General features: G+C 34.8%; 3 protein-coding genes across 3 annotated transcripts; all 3 read left to right on the top strand.

The window, feature by feature from the left end:
* The first annotated feature begins 1248 nt into the window (after positions 1 to 1248).
* On the top strand, positions 1249 to 3951 carry LOC138338758 (uncharacterized). The gene is made up of 4 exons (XM_069289846.1): positions 1249 to 1570; positions 2949 to 3087; positions 3163 to 3305; positions 3404 to 3951. The coding sequence occupies exons 1-4, from the start codon at positions 1249 to 1251 to the stop codon at positions 3949 to 3951; spliced, it is 1152 nt and encodes a 383-aa protein (XP_069145947.1).
* Positions 3952 to 4659: 708 nt separating this feature from the next.
* On the top strand, positions 4660 to 9421 carry LOC138338757 (uncharacterized). Its single transcript, XM_069289845.1, has 5 exons — positions 4660 to 4947; positions 7012 to 7581; positions 8288 to 8353; positions 8438 to 8671; positions 8855 to 9421. Exons 1-5 carry the CDS (start codon positions 4660 to 4662, stop codon positions 9419 to 9421), a joined length of 1725 nt encoding a protein of 574 aa, XP_069145946.1.
* Positions 9422 to 14484: 5063 nt separating this feature from the next.
* LOC104649814 (uncharacterized) lies at positions 14485 to 15418 on the top strand. The gene is made up of 2 exons (XM_069289844.1): positions 14485 to 14760; positions 15215 to 15418. The coding sequence occupies exons 1-2, from the start codon at positions 14485 to 14487 to the stop codon at positions 15416 to 15418; spliced, it is 480 nt and encodes a 159-aa protein (XP_069145945.1).
* The last annotated feature ends 2579 nt before the right edge of the window (positions 15419 to 17997 follow it).

Raw genomic sequence — 17997 nt, 5'->3', positions numbered from 1 at the left:
TAAGCTATCCGAACGTCGAGCATTCATCAAGAATTGGTAGGACCTCATTTTTTCGAGGATTCTTTCCCATTATATTATAGCTTAGTCTTAGGATTGAGTTAGTGAAGAAGGTTCCACTAGCGGTTCTTTCCCTTATTATTTCAAACTTTGTATTGGTGCCATTTTTGCAAGTATTCAATTATTGCTATATTAAACTATTTCTTTCATTTGATGATATTAATGTTACAGTGTTTGCGGTGAACAAATTATGATTATATTAGAAATGATTAGTAAGAATGTTAAGTAACAAAAAGTAACGATGACGTATGCAGGCTTGTCTGCTACCTCAAACAGGTCAATGACGTCAGTCTATTTTGTGGTCTAGATTCGGGACATGAAAAAGTTGATATAAGAGCACTAAGTTAAATTCCAAGAATAATTCGTTCAAATCCCCCTAATTGACTAGTTTCTAATTCATGGTAGTGAAGTGCACCACTATCTTGAATTTGAGACTGCATGGTGCATAGGAAAAATTCCCTTCTTATGATCTTATCGTGCCTTTGCTAATGTTTTACTTCTTGGTGTTATGAGCGTGTGTAACAACAATTCTAATTTTTTTCAAATAATGAATACTAGGTGGAACGTTGGTCAGAGGAGAAGAGGAGAAGCTGCTGTAAACAATCTGGTTCTACCCTAGGATCCAACTGAAGAAGTAGTTATGCAACTTAACCCAACTGGGCTGACTGATGCGGAGGTGCGGGCATCTCTGGCCCAGATGGCACATGCCATCACTATAAAGGCCAAGTCCATGACATCCCAGATCAAACGGCTGAATGTTGAGAGGGAAATCTAGTGCATAGCATGGCTTACAGGCTGAAAGACTTCACGAGGATTAACCCTCCTATTTTCACATGGTCTAAGACATTATAGAACCTCCAAGAGTTTGTGGATGATGTGCATAAGATTTTTATGGCTATATATGCCACAGATACTGAGAAAGGAGAGTTGGCTTCTTATTAGCTCAAGGATGTTGCACAGACTTCGTGCAAGATTTTGTAGGATAGCCTAGCTTTGAGTGGAGTTCTAGTCACTTGGGAGATATTTAAGACAACCTTCCTGGAGAGATTCTTTCCAAGCGAGCTGAGGGAGGTTAAGGTTGAGGAGTTTATCAACCTTAAGCAGGTACAAATGTTTGTCAGGGAGTATTCCCTAAAGTTTGTCAAACTATCAAGGTATACTACTTCCCATGTATCTAACCGCACGGATTAGATGAGCAGGTTTCTCACAGGAATGAATGAAGCTCTTGAGGAGGAGTGTCAGTCTGCGATGCTCCATGTTAACAAGGACCTCTCCATGTTGATGGTCCATGTCCAGCAGGTAGAGGATAGCCACAAAAAGATGGGTGTTCGTGATGTTAGGAGGCCGAAGCTTCAAGATAAGGTAGGTCCTAGTCCTGTAGGCCATAGAAACACTTCTTGCATCTGTGATCAGCCTAGGTTCAAGAAGGGGCAGCAGAGATCTGGGAATTCTAATTCCCAGAGGAGTACAACACCTAGAGGAAGAAGACCTGATTCCAAGAAGGGCAATGGAGGTGAGATGTGGTGTCTCAAAAAGAATTGTGCTTAGTGTGGCCGTGCTAATAGTGGAGAGTGCAAACAAGGTAATAATTCCTATTTCGGTTGCGGTAACAGTTTGCATATGGTTAGAGACTATCTAGAGAACAGAGGTGAGGCTGGACATAATGCTCATCCTAGTCATAATCCATAGGGTGCAGCAACTGCCGAGCCTCCTAAGACGGACAAGTCCTATACCCTAATGGGCAGAGAGAGCCGGAGAAGTCTACTGATGTGGTCATAGGTATGCTGCAAGTATTCTCAACTTCTGTTTATTCTTGACTTGATCAAGGATCTACGCATTCCTTTGTAACTCCTTACATTGCTCTCAATTTTTAAATATCACCTGAAGTTATGCACGATCCTACAGTGCTTAGTACACCTTCAGGAGAAAATATAAGGATTGATAATGTATACAAGGATTGCCCAATAGTTATGAGTTGTAAGACTATATGTGCAGACTTGGCCGAGTTACCCATGTATGATTTTGATGTTATCCTTGGCATGGACTGGCTTCACAGCGGTTATGCTTATTTGGATTGTCGTAGTAGAGTGGTGAGATTTCATTTACCTAATAATGAAGAATTAATCTAGGAGAGGTACAATTTGAGTAGTCCTAATCCCTTTATCTCTAACCTTAAGGCCAATAAAATGATATAAAGACTTAGTGCCTGTTGTGAATGAGTTCCTCGGTGTATTTGCTGCTGATTTTCCTAGAGTCCCTCCTCGAGAGATTGACATAGGTATCGAATGAGAACCTGATATTAAAATAATTTCGATTCCTCCCTACAAATGGCTCCAGCTGAACTGAAAGAGTTGAAGCTGTAGTTAAAAGATCTCACTGATAAGGGTTTCATTCGGCCGAGCATATCCCCTTGGGCGCTTTAATGTTCTTTCTAAAAAAAGAAGGATGGAACCCTTAGAACGTGTATCGATTATTGGCAGCTCAACAAAGTCAATATAAAGAATAAGTATCCACTTCCCAAAATAGATGATTTGTTCGATCAGCTCCAAGGGTCTAGTTTCTTTTCTAAGATTTATCTTCGTTTAAGGTATCATCAGCTTAGGTAAGGGATGGAGATATCCCAAAGACAACCTTTCCTACCCGTTATGGTCATTATGAGTTCTTGGTTATGTCATTTGGTCTCACGATTTAACCTGCGGCATTAATGGATTTCATGAACAGGGTCATCCGTGAATAACTTGACACTTTTGTCAAATTATTCATTGATGATATTCTCATAACCTCTAGGACAAAGGAAGAGCATGAAAAACATTTGAAATTAACCTTGTAGGTACTTAGAAAAAATTAGTTGTACGCCAAATTCGGTAAGTGCTATTGTTGGGTTAGATCAGTGGCCTTCCTGGGTCATGTTATGTCTGATAAAAGTCAAGAGGTGGATTCCAAGAAAACTGAGGCTGTTAAGAAGTGGCCAAAACCTCTTACTCCAAAATATATCTGTAGCTTCTTGCGATTGGCTGGTTACTACTGCAGGTTCATGAAGGGCTTTTCTTCCATTGCTGCTCCACTAACATATCTAACTAAGAAGAAGGTCATGTTTTAATTCAGGGAGCCTTGTCAGAGGACTTTCAAGGAGCTCAAGGACAGACTCACTTCAGCCCCGGTACTTACTTTGACAATGTGTGGTGATAATTACATTGTTTATTGTGATTCAACTAGGGTTGGTTTTGGTTGTGTTCTTATGTGGGGTGGTAAGTTGATAGCATATGGGTCCATACAGCTAAAGGTTCATGAGACGAATTATCGCACTCATGACCTAGAGTTAGCAGTTGTGTTGTTTGTACTAAAGCTGTGGAGGCACTACTTGTATGGAGTGCATGTGGATGTGTTCTGAGACAACAGATGGAGTTGAATCTACGTCAGCAGAGATGGTTGAAGCTGCTGAAGGATTATGACATTAATGTTCACTACCATCCAGGTAAGGCTAATATTGTAGCCGATGCTTTGAGCAAGATGAGCATGGGAAGTACAACCGACGTTGAGGATGAAAAGAAGAATTTAGCGAAAGATGTACAAAGACTAGCCAGACTAGGTGTGCGATTAGTTGACTCTACAAGTTGGGGTGTTTCAGTTCATCCTAGTTCTGAATCGTCCTTGGTAGTTAATGTCATACAAGGTAAACATCTTGATCCTGTGTTGATGGAGCTGAAGGACTCAGAGTTGATAATGATGAATGAGTCTTTCTCTTTGGTAGGTGATGGCATACTTAGGTATCAAGACAGGCTTTATGTAACAGATGTGGTTTATTTGCGAACTAGAATTGTTGTAGAGGCCCATGGTTGTAGATATTCCATACATCCAGGTTCCACGATGTATCATGATATTAATAAGATTTAATTGTGGGAGAACATCTTTATTCTGGTGGTCTTAATCAGATTATTTAGGTTCCTACTTGGAAGTGGGAGTCCATTAATATGGACTTCGTGGTTGGTCTTGCAAGGACTAGGAGACAACATGACACCATATGGGTTATTGTTGACAGATTGACTTAGTCTACCTACTTTATCCCTGTGAAGTCTACTTACAAAGCCGAGGACTATGCGAGACTCTATATATATGAGATTCTGAGATTGCTTTGGATTCCTCAGTCTATCATTCAGATAGAAGTGCTCAATTTACTTCACATTCTAGAGATCTTTCCAGAAAATCTTGCGCATGCAGGTGTAGCTTAGTACTGCATTTAATCCTCTGACTGATGGGCGGCAAAGGGCATGTGTTATTGACCTCAGGGGTAGCTGGGATGACCATTTGTCTTTGATAGAGTTCTCATGTAATAATAGCTATCACTCTAGCATTGGGATGTCACTATTTGAGGCACTATATTGTAGGAGGTGTAGATCTTTTTTTGAGTTGTTCGAGGTTGAAGAGTCATTCATTTTGGGTCCAAAGATCATTCATGAGGACTTAGAGAATGTAAGAGTGATTTGCGACATGTTGACTACGGCTTAAAATTGGCAAAAGTGATATGCATATAACAGAAAACGGCCCTTAGGGTTTGATGTTGTTGACAAGGTCTACCTTAGGATATTACCTATGAAGGGGGTGATGAGGTTTGGAAGGAAGGGGAAGTTGAGTCCGATGTATGTTGGGCCTTACGAGATCTTACATCGTGTTGGTGAGGTGGCCTATGAGTTGGCATTCACTACGGAGCTAGGATCTGTCCATCCAGTCTTTCATGTATCCATGTTAAAGAAGTGCCTAGGTGATCCAGCATTGATTCTACATGTGGAAGGTTTGGGGACAGATGAAGACTTGTCCTATGAGGAGGTACCTGTTGAGATCTTAGACCGACAGGTCAAGTGGAGGAGGAACGAGGAGATTGTCACAGTGACGGTATTGTGGATAAATAATCATATTGGGGGTGATATGTGGGAGGATGAGTCAAACATGAGATCCCTTACCCTCATCATTTTAGCTCTTAAGGCTAGACTTCCTACTCTAAAGTCTAAGTTTCCTTATATCTCTATATTTTATTTCTATTTATTGGTTGTGCATAATGATTTTTTTATGATCTAAATATAATTACACTAGATAGTGGTAGTTTCATTTGGGAATGAATTTTCCTAAGGGGAGTTAATGTAACAACCCTAAAAAAGGAATAAGATAATAAATGCTTAGTGTGACAAGAATGCCAACGATTGGACAAGGGTTCACATGGATTGATGAGCGTAGGACCAGACCTCGCAACCCTTAATACAGCCAAGACAACAAACTTGGGGAGTTATATGAGCTTGTAAAGGTTGAGTCCAACCATATAGGTCTCTCTAATACGAAGATTTACTCGTAGGAGTCTTTATCGGACATAAAAAGAAGAAATCTTAGGTTGGAAGGGTGTAGGCGTAAATGGTCCTTCATGGCTAAGGATAGTATTGTAATTACACTAAATATGAAATTAATTATTTAATTAAGAAAGTAGAGGGAAAATTTTTGATGAGAGGGTCAAAATTAAGTCGTTGAAGTGAAGTCTTGCTCCACCCGCATTTGAATTTAGGTTGGAGCAATGATTTAATGTGATTTTTTAAAATTGGTGAATTATTTTAATAAATTAATAAATTAATGGATGATTTAAAAAGGAAAATACAATTTTATTATTAGTTATTAATTATTTATTAATTGACGTGTTTTTATGACTAAGTCTCCTTGTTGACTAGGTGTAAACTACTTAACCTCGTTTAATTCTTTCTCACGCTCATCTCTCTAACGTTTTCTCCACTCTTTTCACGATTTCTCTCTTCCTAAACTACTACAAGAATAGAAAAATTACTATAGTTCTTCACACTTGAAGGACTCACATGAAAATATAGGAAAACAAGCTAAGTGAACACGTTAGGTAAAGAGAGGGCTTTTTCGTCAAAAGTTGTGTTGAAAACTTGGAGTGGATGTAGTTTTTTTAGAGGGTTTGGGGGAAATAAATTCTAGATTTTAATGTCAAAAATTAGATATGGGTTTTCTCTATTGTTCCCTTTCCCAAGAGACCCCTTAAGGTTCCTATTATTCATTCAAAAACGAGGATTATTTCCCCTTTTGCATGCCCCTGTCACTAGCTCCCTATGAATCGTAGGTTGGGTATGATTGCTGCTAGATTTAGGTGTATGCTATGCCTTCGTGATGACTATGATTATGTTGTGTACTTGAAATCGTATGATAAACAACCATGTATTCAATAGTTAGTGCAAGGGCGAAAAATGTTACTGTGAATTAGGGCTTGTTAATGCTTCAAGTTTAATATTTTTTTGGTTGTCATTTTACGTACAAAAATATATGTATAATGTGATGTTCGTTAATCTTTAAAGGGAACTGTGTTGAGTGCAAATATTTTTGCTAAACAAATCCATGAATTACCCTTCAAAATGTTTCAAATGATCTATGAATTTTCTTAAGTTTTCAAGTGGATATATTGATGAAAATCACTTAAGAAAATGATTAAATTTCAAGAAAAAAACATAAGTTTAGTTTAGGTTAAAAGTAGACAAGAAATCTGGAAAATATAATTATTTTTAAAGGGATGAGGCCACAAGGATTCAAACCTGCGACCTCACCTAATTGGTACCTTATATTCGCAATAAAAGAAAAGGGGTAAGGGGGATTCGAAATGGGGAGTACTCGCTGATAAAGGAGAGAGAGAAAATTAAAATAAATAAAATGGGAGGCGTGTGATCAAACCCACGAACTCCAGGCAGGGAATGAAGGGAAAGAAAAATAAATGAAAGAAAGTTTAAGGCGTGGGAATTGAACCCACGAATTGAAGGCTGGAGAGGAGAAATGGAGAAATAAATAAGAAAATAAAGTGAGGCTGTGGGGGTTCAATCCCACAACTTCACTTCTAATGTTGATAATATTTACATTGAATTTCACTCTAATGTTGACGTTCACAAAGACGTTGATGTTTATGTTCAGATTCACATTGACGTTAATGTTGACGTTCACATTGATGTTCACGTGCGTGTTCATGTTGACGTTTACATTGACATTCATGATGATGTGCACGTTGATGTTGACGTTGATCTTAATTTTTACTTTGACATTGATGTTGACATTTATGTTGATGTTTCTACTGACATTTACATTGACATCTACGTTCACGTTGATATTGATGTTGACGTTAAAGTTCATGCTAAAGTTCACATTTATGTCAACGTTAATGTTGATGTTCTCGTTGATGTTTATATTGACATTTATATTAATGTTGACATAGACCTATACATTGATGTTCACATTTACGTTAACGCGTACGTTGACGTTTTTGTTCATGTTCACATTTACGTCGCTGTTCATGTTAATGTTATCGTTCATATTGATTTTATCATTCATGTTTATGTTGACGTTCACATTGACATTGACGTTCACCTTCACGTTCACATTGACGTTGATGTTCACATTGATGATTACATTAATGTTGACGTTCATGTTGATGTTCAAGCTCACATTAACATTGACATCAACGTTCACATTCATGTTGACATTCACGTTTAAGTTTACGTGCACGTTGACATTCACGTTCATGTTCACAGTGATGTTGATGTTGAAGTTCAGATTTACATTGATGTAAGCATTGACGTTCACATTTGCAATTTACTTTGATGATGACGTTGATGTTGATATTTACATTCACAATGACATTGACATTGACATTCACATTAATATTCACATTGACGGTCTAATTCATGTTGACATTGACGGTCTAATTCATGTTGACATTGACATTTACATTCATGGTTGCATTCACATTGACGTTCATGTTAATGTTAACATTGGCATTCACATTGTCGATTACATTGAAGTTGATGTTGATGTTCACATTTACACTGACGTTGACATTGATATTTATATTTACGTTGACGTTCACGTTCACGTTCATATTAACATTGACATTCCCGTAGATGTGGACATTCATATTAACGTTAACATTGATGTTCACATTAAATTTAATGTTAACATTGACGTTCACATTAATGTTAATGTTAATGTTGACGTTAACATTAAATTTAACGTTGAAGTTCACATTTCCGTTTACATTGACGTTGATATTCATGTTCACGTTCGAGTTGATGTTGACATTCATGTTAATATTTTTATTGACATTGTTGACGTTCACATTTATATTGACGTGGATGTTCATGTTCACATTGATGTTGATGTTTACATTCATGTTAACGTTCTTGATTACTCTTAGGTTGATGTTGATGTTGATGTTGATGTAGAAGTTGACGTTGACGTTCAGGTTCACATTGATGATCACGTTAATGTTGACTTTCATGTTTAGTTTCATGTTTATTACGACATTCCCATTGATTTTCACAATCATGTTCATATTCATGTCTAGGTTGATGCTTATGGTGACGTTTACATTGATATTTCTGGTGAGGTTTATGATGACATTCACGCTGATGTTTATGTTTACACATATGTTGACGTTAACGTTGAACTTGAAGTTCACATAGTCATTAACGTTGATATTGAAGTTGATGTTCACATTCATATTGACATTCACATTAATGTTGATGCTGTCATTGAAGTTGATGTTGACATTGACGCACACATTGACTTTGACGTTGAAGTTGAATTGACATTGATGTTAATTTTAAAATTATTGTTCACGTACACATTGACGTTAACATCTACGTTTACATTCCCGTTTAGTTTGACGTTAATGTTGACATTTATGTTTACATTTACATTGAATTGATGTTGATGCTCATTTTCAATTGACGTTGACATTTAAATTCATGTTGATGTTCAGGTTGATTTTTATGTTCATGTTTACGTAGATGTTGATGTTGATGTTGGCTTTTATGTTATCGTTGACGTGGACATTTACGTGTATAGGGATATTTATGTTTATGTGTTTGTTGATGTTCATATTTACATTTCCATTTACATTGACGTTAATGTACACATTAACATTGACAATTATATTAATGTTGATAATGTTTACGTTGACGTTCATGTTCATGTTGATGTTCAGGTTGATGTTCATATTCTCATTGACGTTAACATTGACATTTACATTGATATTCACGTTCACATTCACGTTGACGTTTATATCAAATTTCATGATCGTGCACACATTAACGTGGACGTTAGGGTTGACGTTGATCTTGATATTAATGTTGATGTGCATGTTAACGTTAACGTTGATATTGACGTTTATGGTGATTTTTACTTTAATATTTACATTGACGTTCATGTTCACGTTGATATTTGTCACGACTGGAGTCTATTCCCCAACTATACCGGTGTCGTTGACCTCTCAGAGGTCGCAGACAATCGTAATGAAGTCACTCTTACTTCATCTAGGTTAATTTAGCGGAAAATTTGAAACTTTTTGTTTCTTAACATATATCCTTATCATTTGATTAGATTCATAATTATTCACCATCAACCATCTAACATTAAGATCATCAATGAAAGAAATATTTTAATATAGCATTATATGTATACATGAAATAATGGCACCAACACAATGGCTGAACTAAAGTGGAAAGAAAAGCTAGTGGAACATACTCCACTAGATCAATCCTATAACTAAGCTAGAATATAATGGGCAAATCTCCTTGAAAGCATGAGGGCCTACCAAATCTTTATGAATGCTCCACGTTTGGATAACTTCAGCGTCAATCTGTAGCTCTAGCGTCCACCTGTGCCTGCACGTAAGACTATAGAGTTGTATAGGGTTAGTACGCAATTGTAATAGGTATGGGTATATGCAAGCACACACCATGTGCATGCATGAGTAAGAATATCTCTTTCCTAACAACATGATTTTAGAAGGTCAAGTCAGTGGAATTGCCTAACTGAGATTAGGAAAGTGAGTGTTCTTTCCAAAATTGGATTACAAAAGTTTATGATCTTTCCAAATTTTGATTAGGAAAGTTATGCCATGAACATTTTTCACACATTACAAAATAGCATACACATAGCACATATCATTATTCATATAACACATAAAGTTGTTCATATTTTTTCATTCGTATGCCATGAGACCTTGAATTAAGGGACTTGACATTAAGACATCCCAAAAATGAGGGCTCAACATATAGGACATCAACTAAGGAGTCTAATTTAGAAAATACGGAGTCTGCTTCATTCATTCATACGTACTTCATTTCGTTTCATTCAAGGGCCAGTGTAAACACCAGCTATACCTAAGATGTAGTTTAAGACTTTCATCGGGTTTGTTTTGCAATAATCAAGAATGACATAATGTCGTTACTTGAATCTAAATCACCTATTGATTATCCTATCCTAACACATTTGGTATCATTCGTTTTATTATATGCTTCATTTGAGGCTGGTCTCATTCATTCACTAGGAACTTCAACTTTACCCAACATAGATCATATCAACATCATGAAATCCAGTGTCATGAAACCCCACACCGAAAAAAGGTGGAATGACCAGCCAAAGTTACCCAAAACATGCTAGAGTACATCAGTATTCAACCCCTCCAGATCCCTATATTGGTAGTATAGATTCGGAGACTAGGAGATATAAGGAGACCCATGCCCGGCATGCCGGACAGTCTCATCTCATGAGAGTTATGTGAACATCTGCCTTTCCCGAAAGACGGCATCACCGCTCATATCTAGTCTAATGGTGCTCAGTATAAAGTTCCGTTACATTCAACTCATACATCATGGATGTTTGCTTCTAGCATGAGGTCATCGTAGCTCAATAGATGATTTCTCATCTCATCATTAGTAATAAGTATGTTAATCTCAATACTTTCATTACAGTGTTCATAAAGACTAGTTTCTTCATTAGGTTTACACTCTTATAGGTGAGTACATTTTGGTAACATTTACTTAGGCTCATTTGAGATTGCTCTCATCTTTTACATTAGCCTCATATCATGTTGTCACCACATTCATTATCATTACAACATTATCTCTTCATACTTACTCACCCCTTTTTACGTGAATGTTTATTTCATCACATGTCAATGCCCTTCGCCATTTGGTGTGTTTCAGACTCTTACTTAACCCTTCTAGGGATTCATCATTTCATTGTTCATTTCATCGTTTCATTGTTCATTTTATAATATGACAATGCACTTGTCCATTTAATGTATTTTACACTCGTACTAATCCCTTCTAATGTTTCATCATTTCATTACATACATCTTAGGTTCACTCAGTTTTAAACGTATGCTACACTTATGGGTCTATACATACAAACCATTGGGCTTCATTCATAGGTTGTCTAGGTGATTCATATTTATGTGCTACAAGACTTATCATCATGTAGATATGCCAACATATTAATTTTGATCTTTAAAGGCAGCATTCATCAAATATTTACTTACTTATGACTTACGTGTCAATGCGTAATTGGGAAAGGGAATCCGATTTCAAATACCTTGGAAAACACTTAATATTATTTTAAACTTGATAATAGCATTTTTTAGATTTGGGGGACTCTAGTTTGATCCCTATCAACCCCATAGTATTTTCTTTATTTTTCTCCTCTCCTTTTTCGTTTATGTCAAGGAGGTTGTGGGTTCAATTCCCAACAAGCTCATTATTTTTCTTTTATTTTATCTCTTAAATTACTCACCTATCAAAGAGGTTGTGGGTTCAATATCCACTCCCCACATTTATTTTCTACTTTATTTTTCTCCTAACTCTCTCATCCAGTCAAGAGGTTGTGGGTTCTATCCCCACTCACCACAACTACTTTTCCTTGCATTTTTCTCACGAAATTTATATGAAATTTTCATTTAGTGATGTCATGGTTTCAATACCCAATGACCTCACATTTTTTTAAAAAAATTTAAACGAAGCTCATTTTTTAAAAAGTTGGCCGAGACTACAATTTCCAGCAGACTAAAATTTAGTCTCTTCCAATCAATTTTTGCCTTAATCTTTGTTGATTTTTTTTGTTGATTTCATGTAATGATGTATTGGGTTCAATCCTTAGTGACCTCACTTTTTTTACATTCATTTTTTAATGCATTTTGTACAATCTTGTTTGGACAAACCCAACCAACCAAATGGTTAATATTTGTTCACTATTTTCTGCTTCTTTTTATCATCATTCATACGTTAATTCTTAAGGCATTTCGTGGATCATTTGGTGCATCTTTAAGTGTATTATTTTGATGATTATATTAAGCAAATAATTACCATTTCGTCCAGCAACATTACAACACTTTTACACCTCATGATTTACACAAACATTCGCACATAAAATTCAACCATAAAAATATTTTCACATACTTTCGGTTGACATTACTTAACATTCTAACAATTCCAAAAACATAATCAAGAATACATTAACACGAAAATCAAACTTCATACTTAAACTAACAACAAACATACAAACAACATGATCTCTAACCTATTTCACATTTAGATCAAAGGGATACTAGGGAACGGGAATAAACCTTGTTTTGCTGTAGATTCATCTGATCCTTAAGGGTCTCTTGGGATAGGTACCAAGAGTAAGAAACCCATAACTTTTATGACGTTCAAACCTCGAATTTCTGTCCAAAATATTCTCCATAAATTACGTCCAAATTTCGTTGAAGTCAACACCGACTCGATGGACAATCTTCTCTTTGCCTACGTGATTGATTTTGTTTGTTTTCTTATATTTTCGTTGTGAGTTTTTCATGTGTGAAGAATTTTGATTTAACTAATGTTTTTTTGTAGTTTTTTGGCATAGAGAATCGTGAGTGACAATGTTAGAGAAGTGAGAGAGATAGATGAGCGTGGGCGAAAAGAGTTTTCTTAGGATAAGGAGTCTAGTTTAGGATTTAGTCATATAAGATTTTTACTTAATTATTAACAATCTGATTTCCTTTTATTTTATATCAGATAATAAATAATGAATATGAATAAATTACATTAGTTTACAAACTTAAATTAAAAATAACTTAATTCATTGCTTCCACCTTGGTTCGAAGCCGGCTAGAGCAAGACTTCAATTCAAGAGCAAATTTTCGGTTCTCTCATCCCTAAATGCCCCTCTACCTTTTTAAATAAATAAATAATAATATATTTAGGGTAATTTATATACAACCCTTAGTGTGGAAAAATACCATTTTACCCCTAGACCGTCCAAACCTTAGATTTTCCCTTTTTAAGTCCGGTAAAGACTCCTTCAAGTAAATCTTCGTATTCGAGAGACATACATGGTTGGACCGAACATTTTATAGTAGAACAAATTCACCAAGTTAGTTGGATTGGATGTAGAAAGTATTCAGAGCTCTGGTTCTACGAGCATCAACCGTGTGAAACTAGTCGAATCGCAGGCATTCTAGACACATTAAGCATTACTTAGCATATTCATTTTTTAGGGTTGTTACAATATTGACGTTGACATTGACATTAACATTGAAGTTCATGTTCATTTTAACGTTAATATTAATCTTCACATTAAAGTTTACATTAACATTCACGTTAACAATGACTTTGACATATACATTGATGGTTACACTTACGTTAATGCTTACGTTTAGGTTGACAGTCAGGTTCACATTTATTTTGACATTCAGGTTGATGTTATCGTATATGTTGACTCATACTTCACATTAATGTTCATATTAACGTTCACATTGACATTGACGTTCACATTCACATTCACATTCACAGTAATATGCATATTGACACTTACATTGATGTTCACGTTGACATTGATTTTGATATTCACACCGAAGTTTAATTTGATGTTTAAGTTCAAATTTACATTGACATTAACATTCACATTTATGTTGAAGTTCACGTTCACGTTTAAGTTAATGTTTACGTTGACGTTCACATTTGAACATACGTGCATGATAACGTTCACGTTTACGTTCACATTGATGTTAACGTATATTTTCACATTTTCTTTGATGTAACTTTTAAAGTTCATATAGATATTTATATAGATGTTCACGTACACATTCATTTTAATATTGACATTTACGTTTACACTTATGTTGATGTTGAAGTTTATGTTCATGTTGATATTAATGTAGACTTTGACGTTTACATTTACATTGACATTTCCATTTATGTTAATATTTATATTGACGTTCAAGCTTACGTTTATATTCACGTTGATGTTCAAATTGAAGATCAAGTTTATGTTTGCATTGAAGATCACGTTCATATTGACGTTCATATTGATGTTGACATTGGCTTTCACATTGAAATTCACGTTACTGTTGACGTTGGAATACACATTGACGTTCAAATTTACATTACAGTTGATGTTGCATTAATATTTACGTTAACATTCACGTCATATTTACGTTGAATGTATGTTCATGTTGATGTTCACATTCATATTGATGTTGATATTCGCGTTGACATTAACATTGTGGTTTACGTTGATGTCTACGTTAATATTGATGTTGATGTTTCAGTTTAAATTGACAATTTTATGGATGTTTTCATTGATGTTAACATTGACTTTAACGTTCACGTTGCTGTTCTAATTGACGTTCACGTTGATGTTCAAGTTGACGATCATATTCACGTTGACGTAAAATTTCATGTTCACATTGACATTCACGTTCATGTTAACGTTCGCTTTGATGTTTATGGTGATTTTCACATTGATGTTCATATTGATGTTTGCATTAAAGTTCACATTGATGTTCACGTGGATATTTATGTTCATGTTCAGGTTGACGTTGATGTTTATATTAACGTTCACGTGAACTTTCACGTTGAAATTTAAGTTGTTATTACATTGATTTTAACATTGAAGTTCACGTTCACTTCTACGTTAACATTGAGTTTCACGTTAATTTTCATGTTGACGTACACATTGACGTTCATATTTATGTAAACATTCACGTTCAAGTTCACATTCACATTTACGTTTATATTGACGTTAGTGTTAAATATAGCATCGACATTGATATTTACATTAACGTTTATATTGATATTGATGTGGATAATCACGTTAACTTTGATTTTGACATTCATGTTCACATTGACGTTGACGTTCACTTTTACGTTCACGTTGATGTTCACATTTACATTGATGTTTATATTCACGTTCATGTTCATGTTGATGTTTACGCTGACTTTTATATTGATGTTTACATTCATATTGACATTTACATTCACCTTGATGTTTATATAAAATTCTCATTTACGTTGAGGTTCATGTTCACATTCATGGTCATGTTCACATTCATATTAATGTTGATATTTATGTTGACATTGAAGTTGATGTTTACGTTGATGTTGACGTTGACGTTGACATTGATGTTGAAGTTAACGTTGACATTCACGTTCACATTGTTGTTGACATTGTTGTTCACATTGATGTTGATGTTCAATTCACATTTACGTGTTCACATTGATATTGTTGTTCACGTTCATTTTGTTGTTGATGTTAATGCTGATGTTGAATTCACGTTTACATGTTCACATTTACGTTGACATCTGTATTCACATTGTCACTGATGATAACATTGATGTTAATGTTTATGTTGACATTTATGTTCATGCTCAGGTAAATGTTAACGTTCACATTCATAATTTACGTTGACGTTGATGTTCAAGTTTATATTTGCATTGAAGTTCACGTTAATGTTGATGTTCAAATTGAGTTTGACGTTAACGTTCACACTACTGTTCACATTGCAATTACGGTTAGTGTTGACGTTTGCGTACATATTGACATTAAGGTTTACATTAGTGTTGACCTTACATTGACGTTTACATTGACGGTCATGTCACATTTAATTTGAACTAACATGGATATTGATGTTCACATTCACATTCACATTGACATTGAAGTTGACATTAAAATTGAGGTTACGTTGATATTTACGTTAATATTTATGTTCAAATTGACATTCACATTGACGTTTAAGTTGACGGCCATATTCACGTTGACTTTTATGTGAACGTTCACTTTACCATTGACATTAAAATTTATGTTAACATTGACGTTGATGTTTATTTTGATGTTCACATTGAAAATCACATTGACTTTTACATTAAAGATTATATTAATGTCCACTTTGATGTTTATAATCACGTTTAGGTTGACGTTCATGATTGCATTAACGTTCACATGCACATTCACGCTGATGTTACATTGTTGTTTACATTGATTTTGACATTGACATTTGTTTTTATGTAGACATTTACGTTGAATTTCATGTTAATATTGACTTGGATGTATACATTGACATTCATGTTTAAGTTAACATTCACGTTCACATTCACATTAGCATTTTTGTTAATGTTCACGTTAATGCTGACATTCACGTTGACATTAATATTTACATTAATATTTATATTGATATTGACGTGGACATTCACATTAACGTTGACATTTACATTCATGTTCACATTGAAGTTGACGTTCACATTGACGTTCACTTTTACATTCACGCTGACATTCATATTTACATTAACATTGACATTCATGTTTATGTTCATGTTGACATTTACACCAACGTTTACGTTCACGTTTACTTTGACATTCACCTTGATGTTGACATGGAATTCAAATTAATATTGAGGCTCACGTTCACATTAATGTTAATGGTCACATTTATATTGATGTTGATTTTGATGTTGACGTTGATGTTAATGTTTATGATGACGTTGATGTTGATTTTTACATTGGTGTTGATGTTGACATTGATGTTCCCGTTCATATTGTTATTGACGTTGACGTTGATATTTATGTTCATGTTGAATTCACGTTTACGTGTTCACATTGGCGTTGATGTTCAAGATGATATTTTGGTTGGCAATTATATTGACGTTGATGTTAATGTTGATGTTGACGTCGATGTAGTTATTGACGTTTACATTGACATTGATATTGACATTCACGTACATTTATATTCAAATTGTTGTTGATGATAATATTGATGTTAACATTTATGTTGACGTTCATGTTCATGATCACGTAAACGTTAAAGTTCACATTCACAATTTACATTGACGTTGATGTTCATGTTTATGTTTGCGCTAAATTCACGTTCATGGTTACGTTGACATTAAAGTTGACGTTGATGCTCATATTCATATTCACATTGAAATTCAGCTTAGAGGTGACGTTGGCGTGCACATTGACATTTCGGTTGACATTAGTGTTGACGTTGCATAGATTTTTATATTGATGTTCATATCACATTTACGTTGAATTCACGTTAATTTTTGATGTTCACATTGATGTTTACGTTTATATTTATTTTAATAATGATATTGATGTTTACATTTATGTTAACACTTTTATAAACGTTTTTGTTGATATTGACATTTATGTTATGTTCATGTTTAATTTCAAATTAATGTTCACATTGACGGTCATATTCACGCTTACATTGACGTACATGTTCATGGTCACATTAACATTCACGTGTATGTTTACATTCACGTTAATGTTTATATTGATGTTCACATTGACGTTCACTTTTACATTTACATTAAAGTTCACATTAATGTTCACATTGATGTTTATGTTCACGTTAATATTGACGTTGATGTTTACTTTGACGTTCATGTATACTTTCAAGTTGAAGTTTACGTTGTTGTTTATATTGATGTTAACATTGACGTTCACGTTCACATTGTCATTCACGTTGAATTTCACGTTAATACTAATGTTGGCGTACACATGGACGTTCACGTAAGTTGACATCGATGTTCATGTTCACATTCACATTTATATTAATGTTTATATTGATATTTACATTGACGTTCATATTAATGTTGATGTTGACATTCATGTTCACATTGACATTGACCTTCACCTTGATGTACACGTTGACGTTCACTTTCAAGTTCACGTTGATGTTCACTTTTACATTGATGTTGACATTCACGTTCATGTTCATATTAACGTTTATGATGTTGTTTACGTTCACGTTGACATTCACATTCACCTTGATGTTGACGTAGAAATCACATTAACATT

This window comes from Solanum lycopersicum, chromosome 10 (assembly GCF_036512215.1).
Source record: "Solanum lycopersicum chromosome 10, SLM_r2.1".
Classification (NCBI taxonomy): Eukaryota; Viridiplantae; Streptophyta; class Magnoliopsida; order Solanales; family Solanaceae; genus Solanum; species Solanum lycopersicum.
This window is presented reverse-complemented; position numbering and strand designations above follow the sequence as displayed.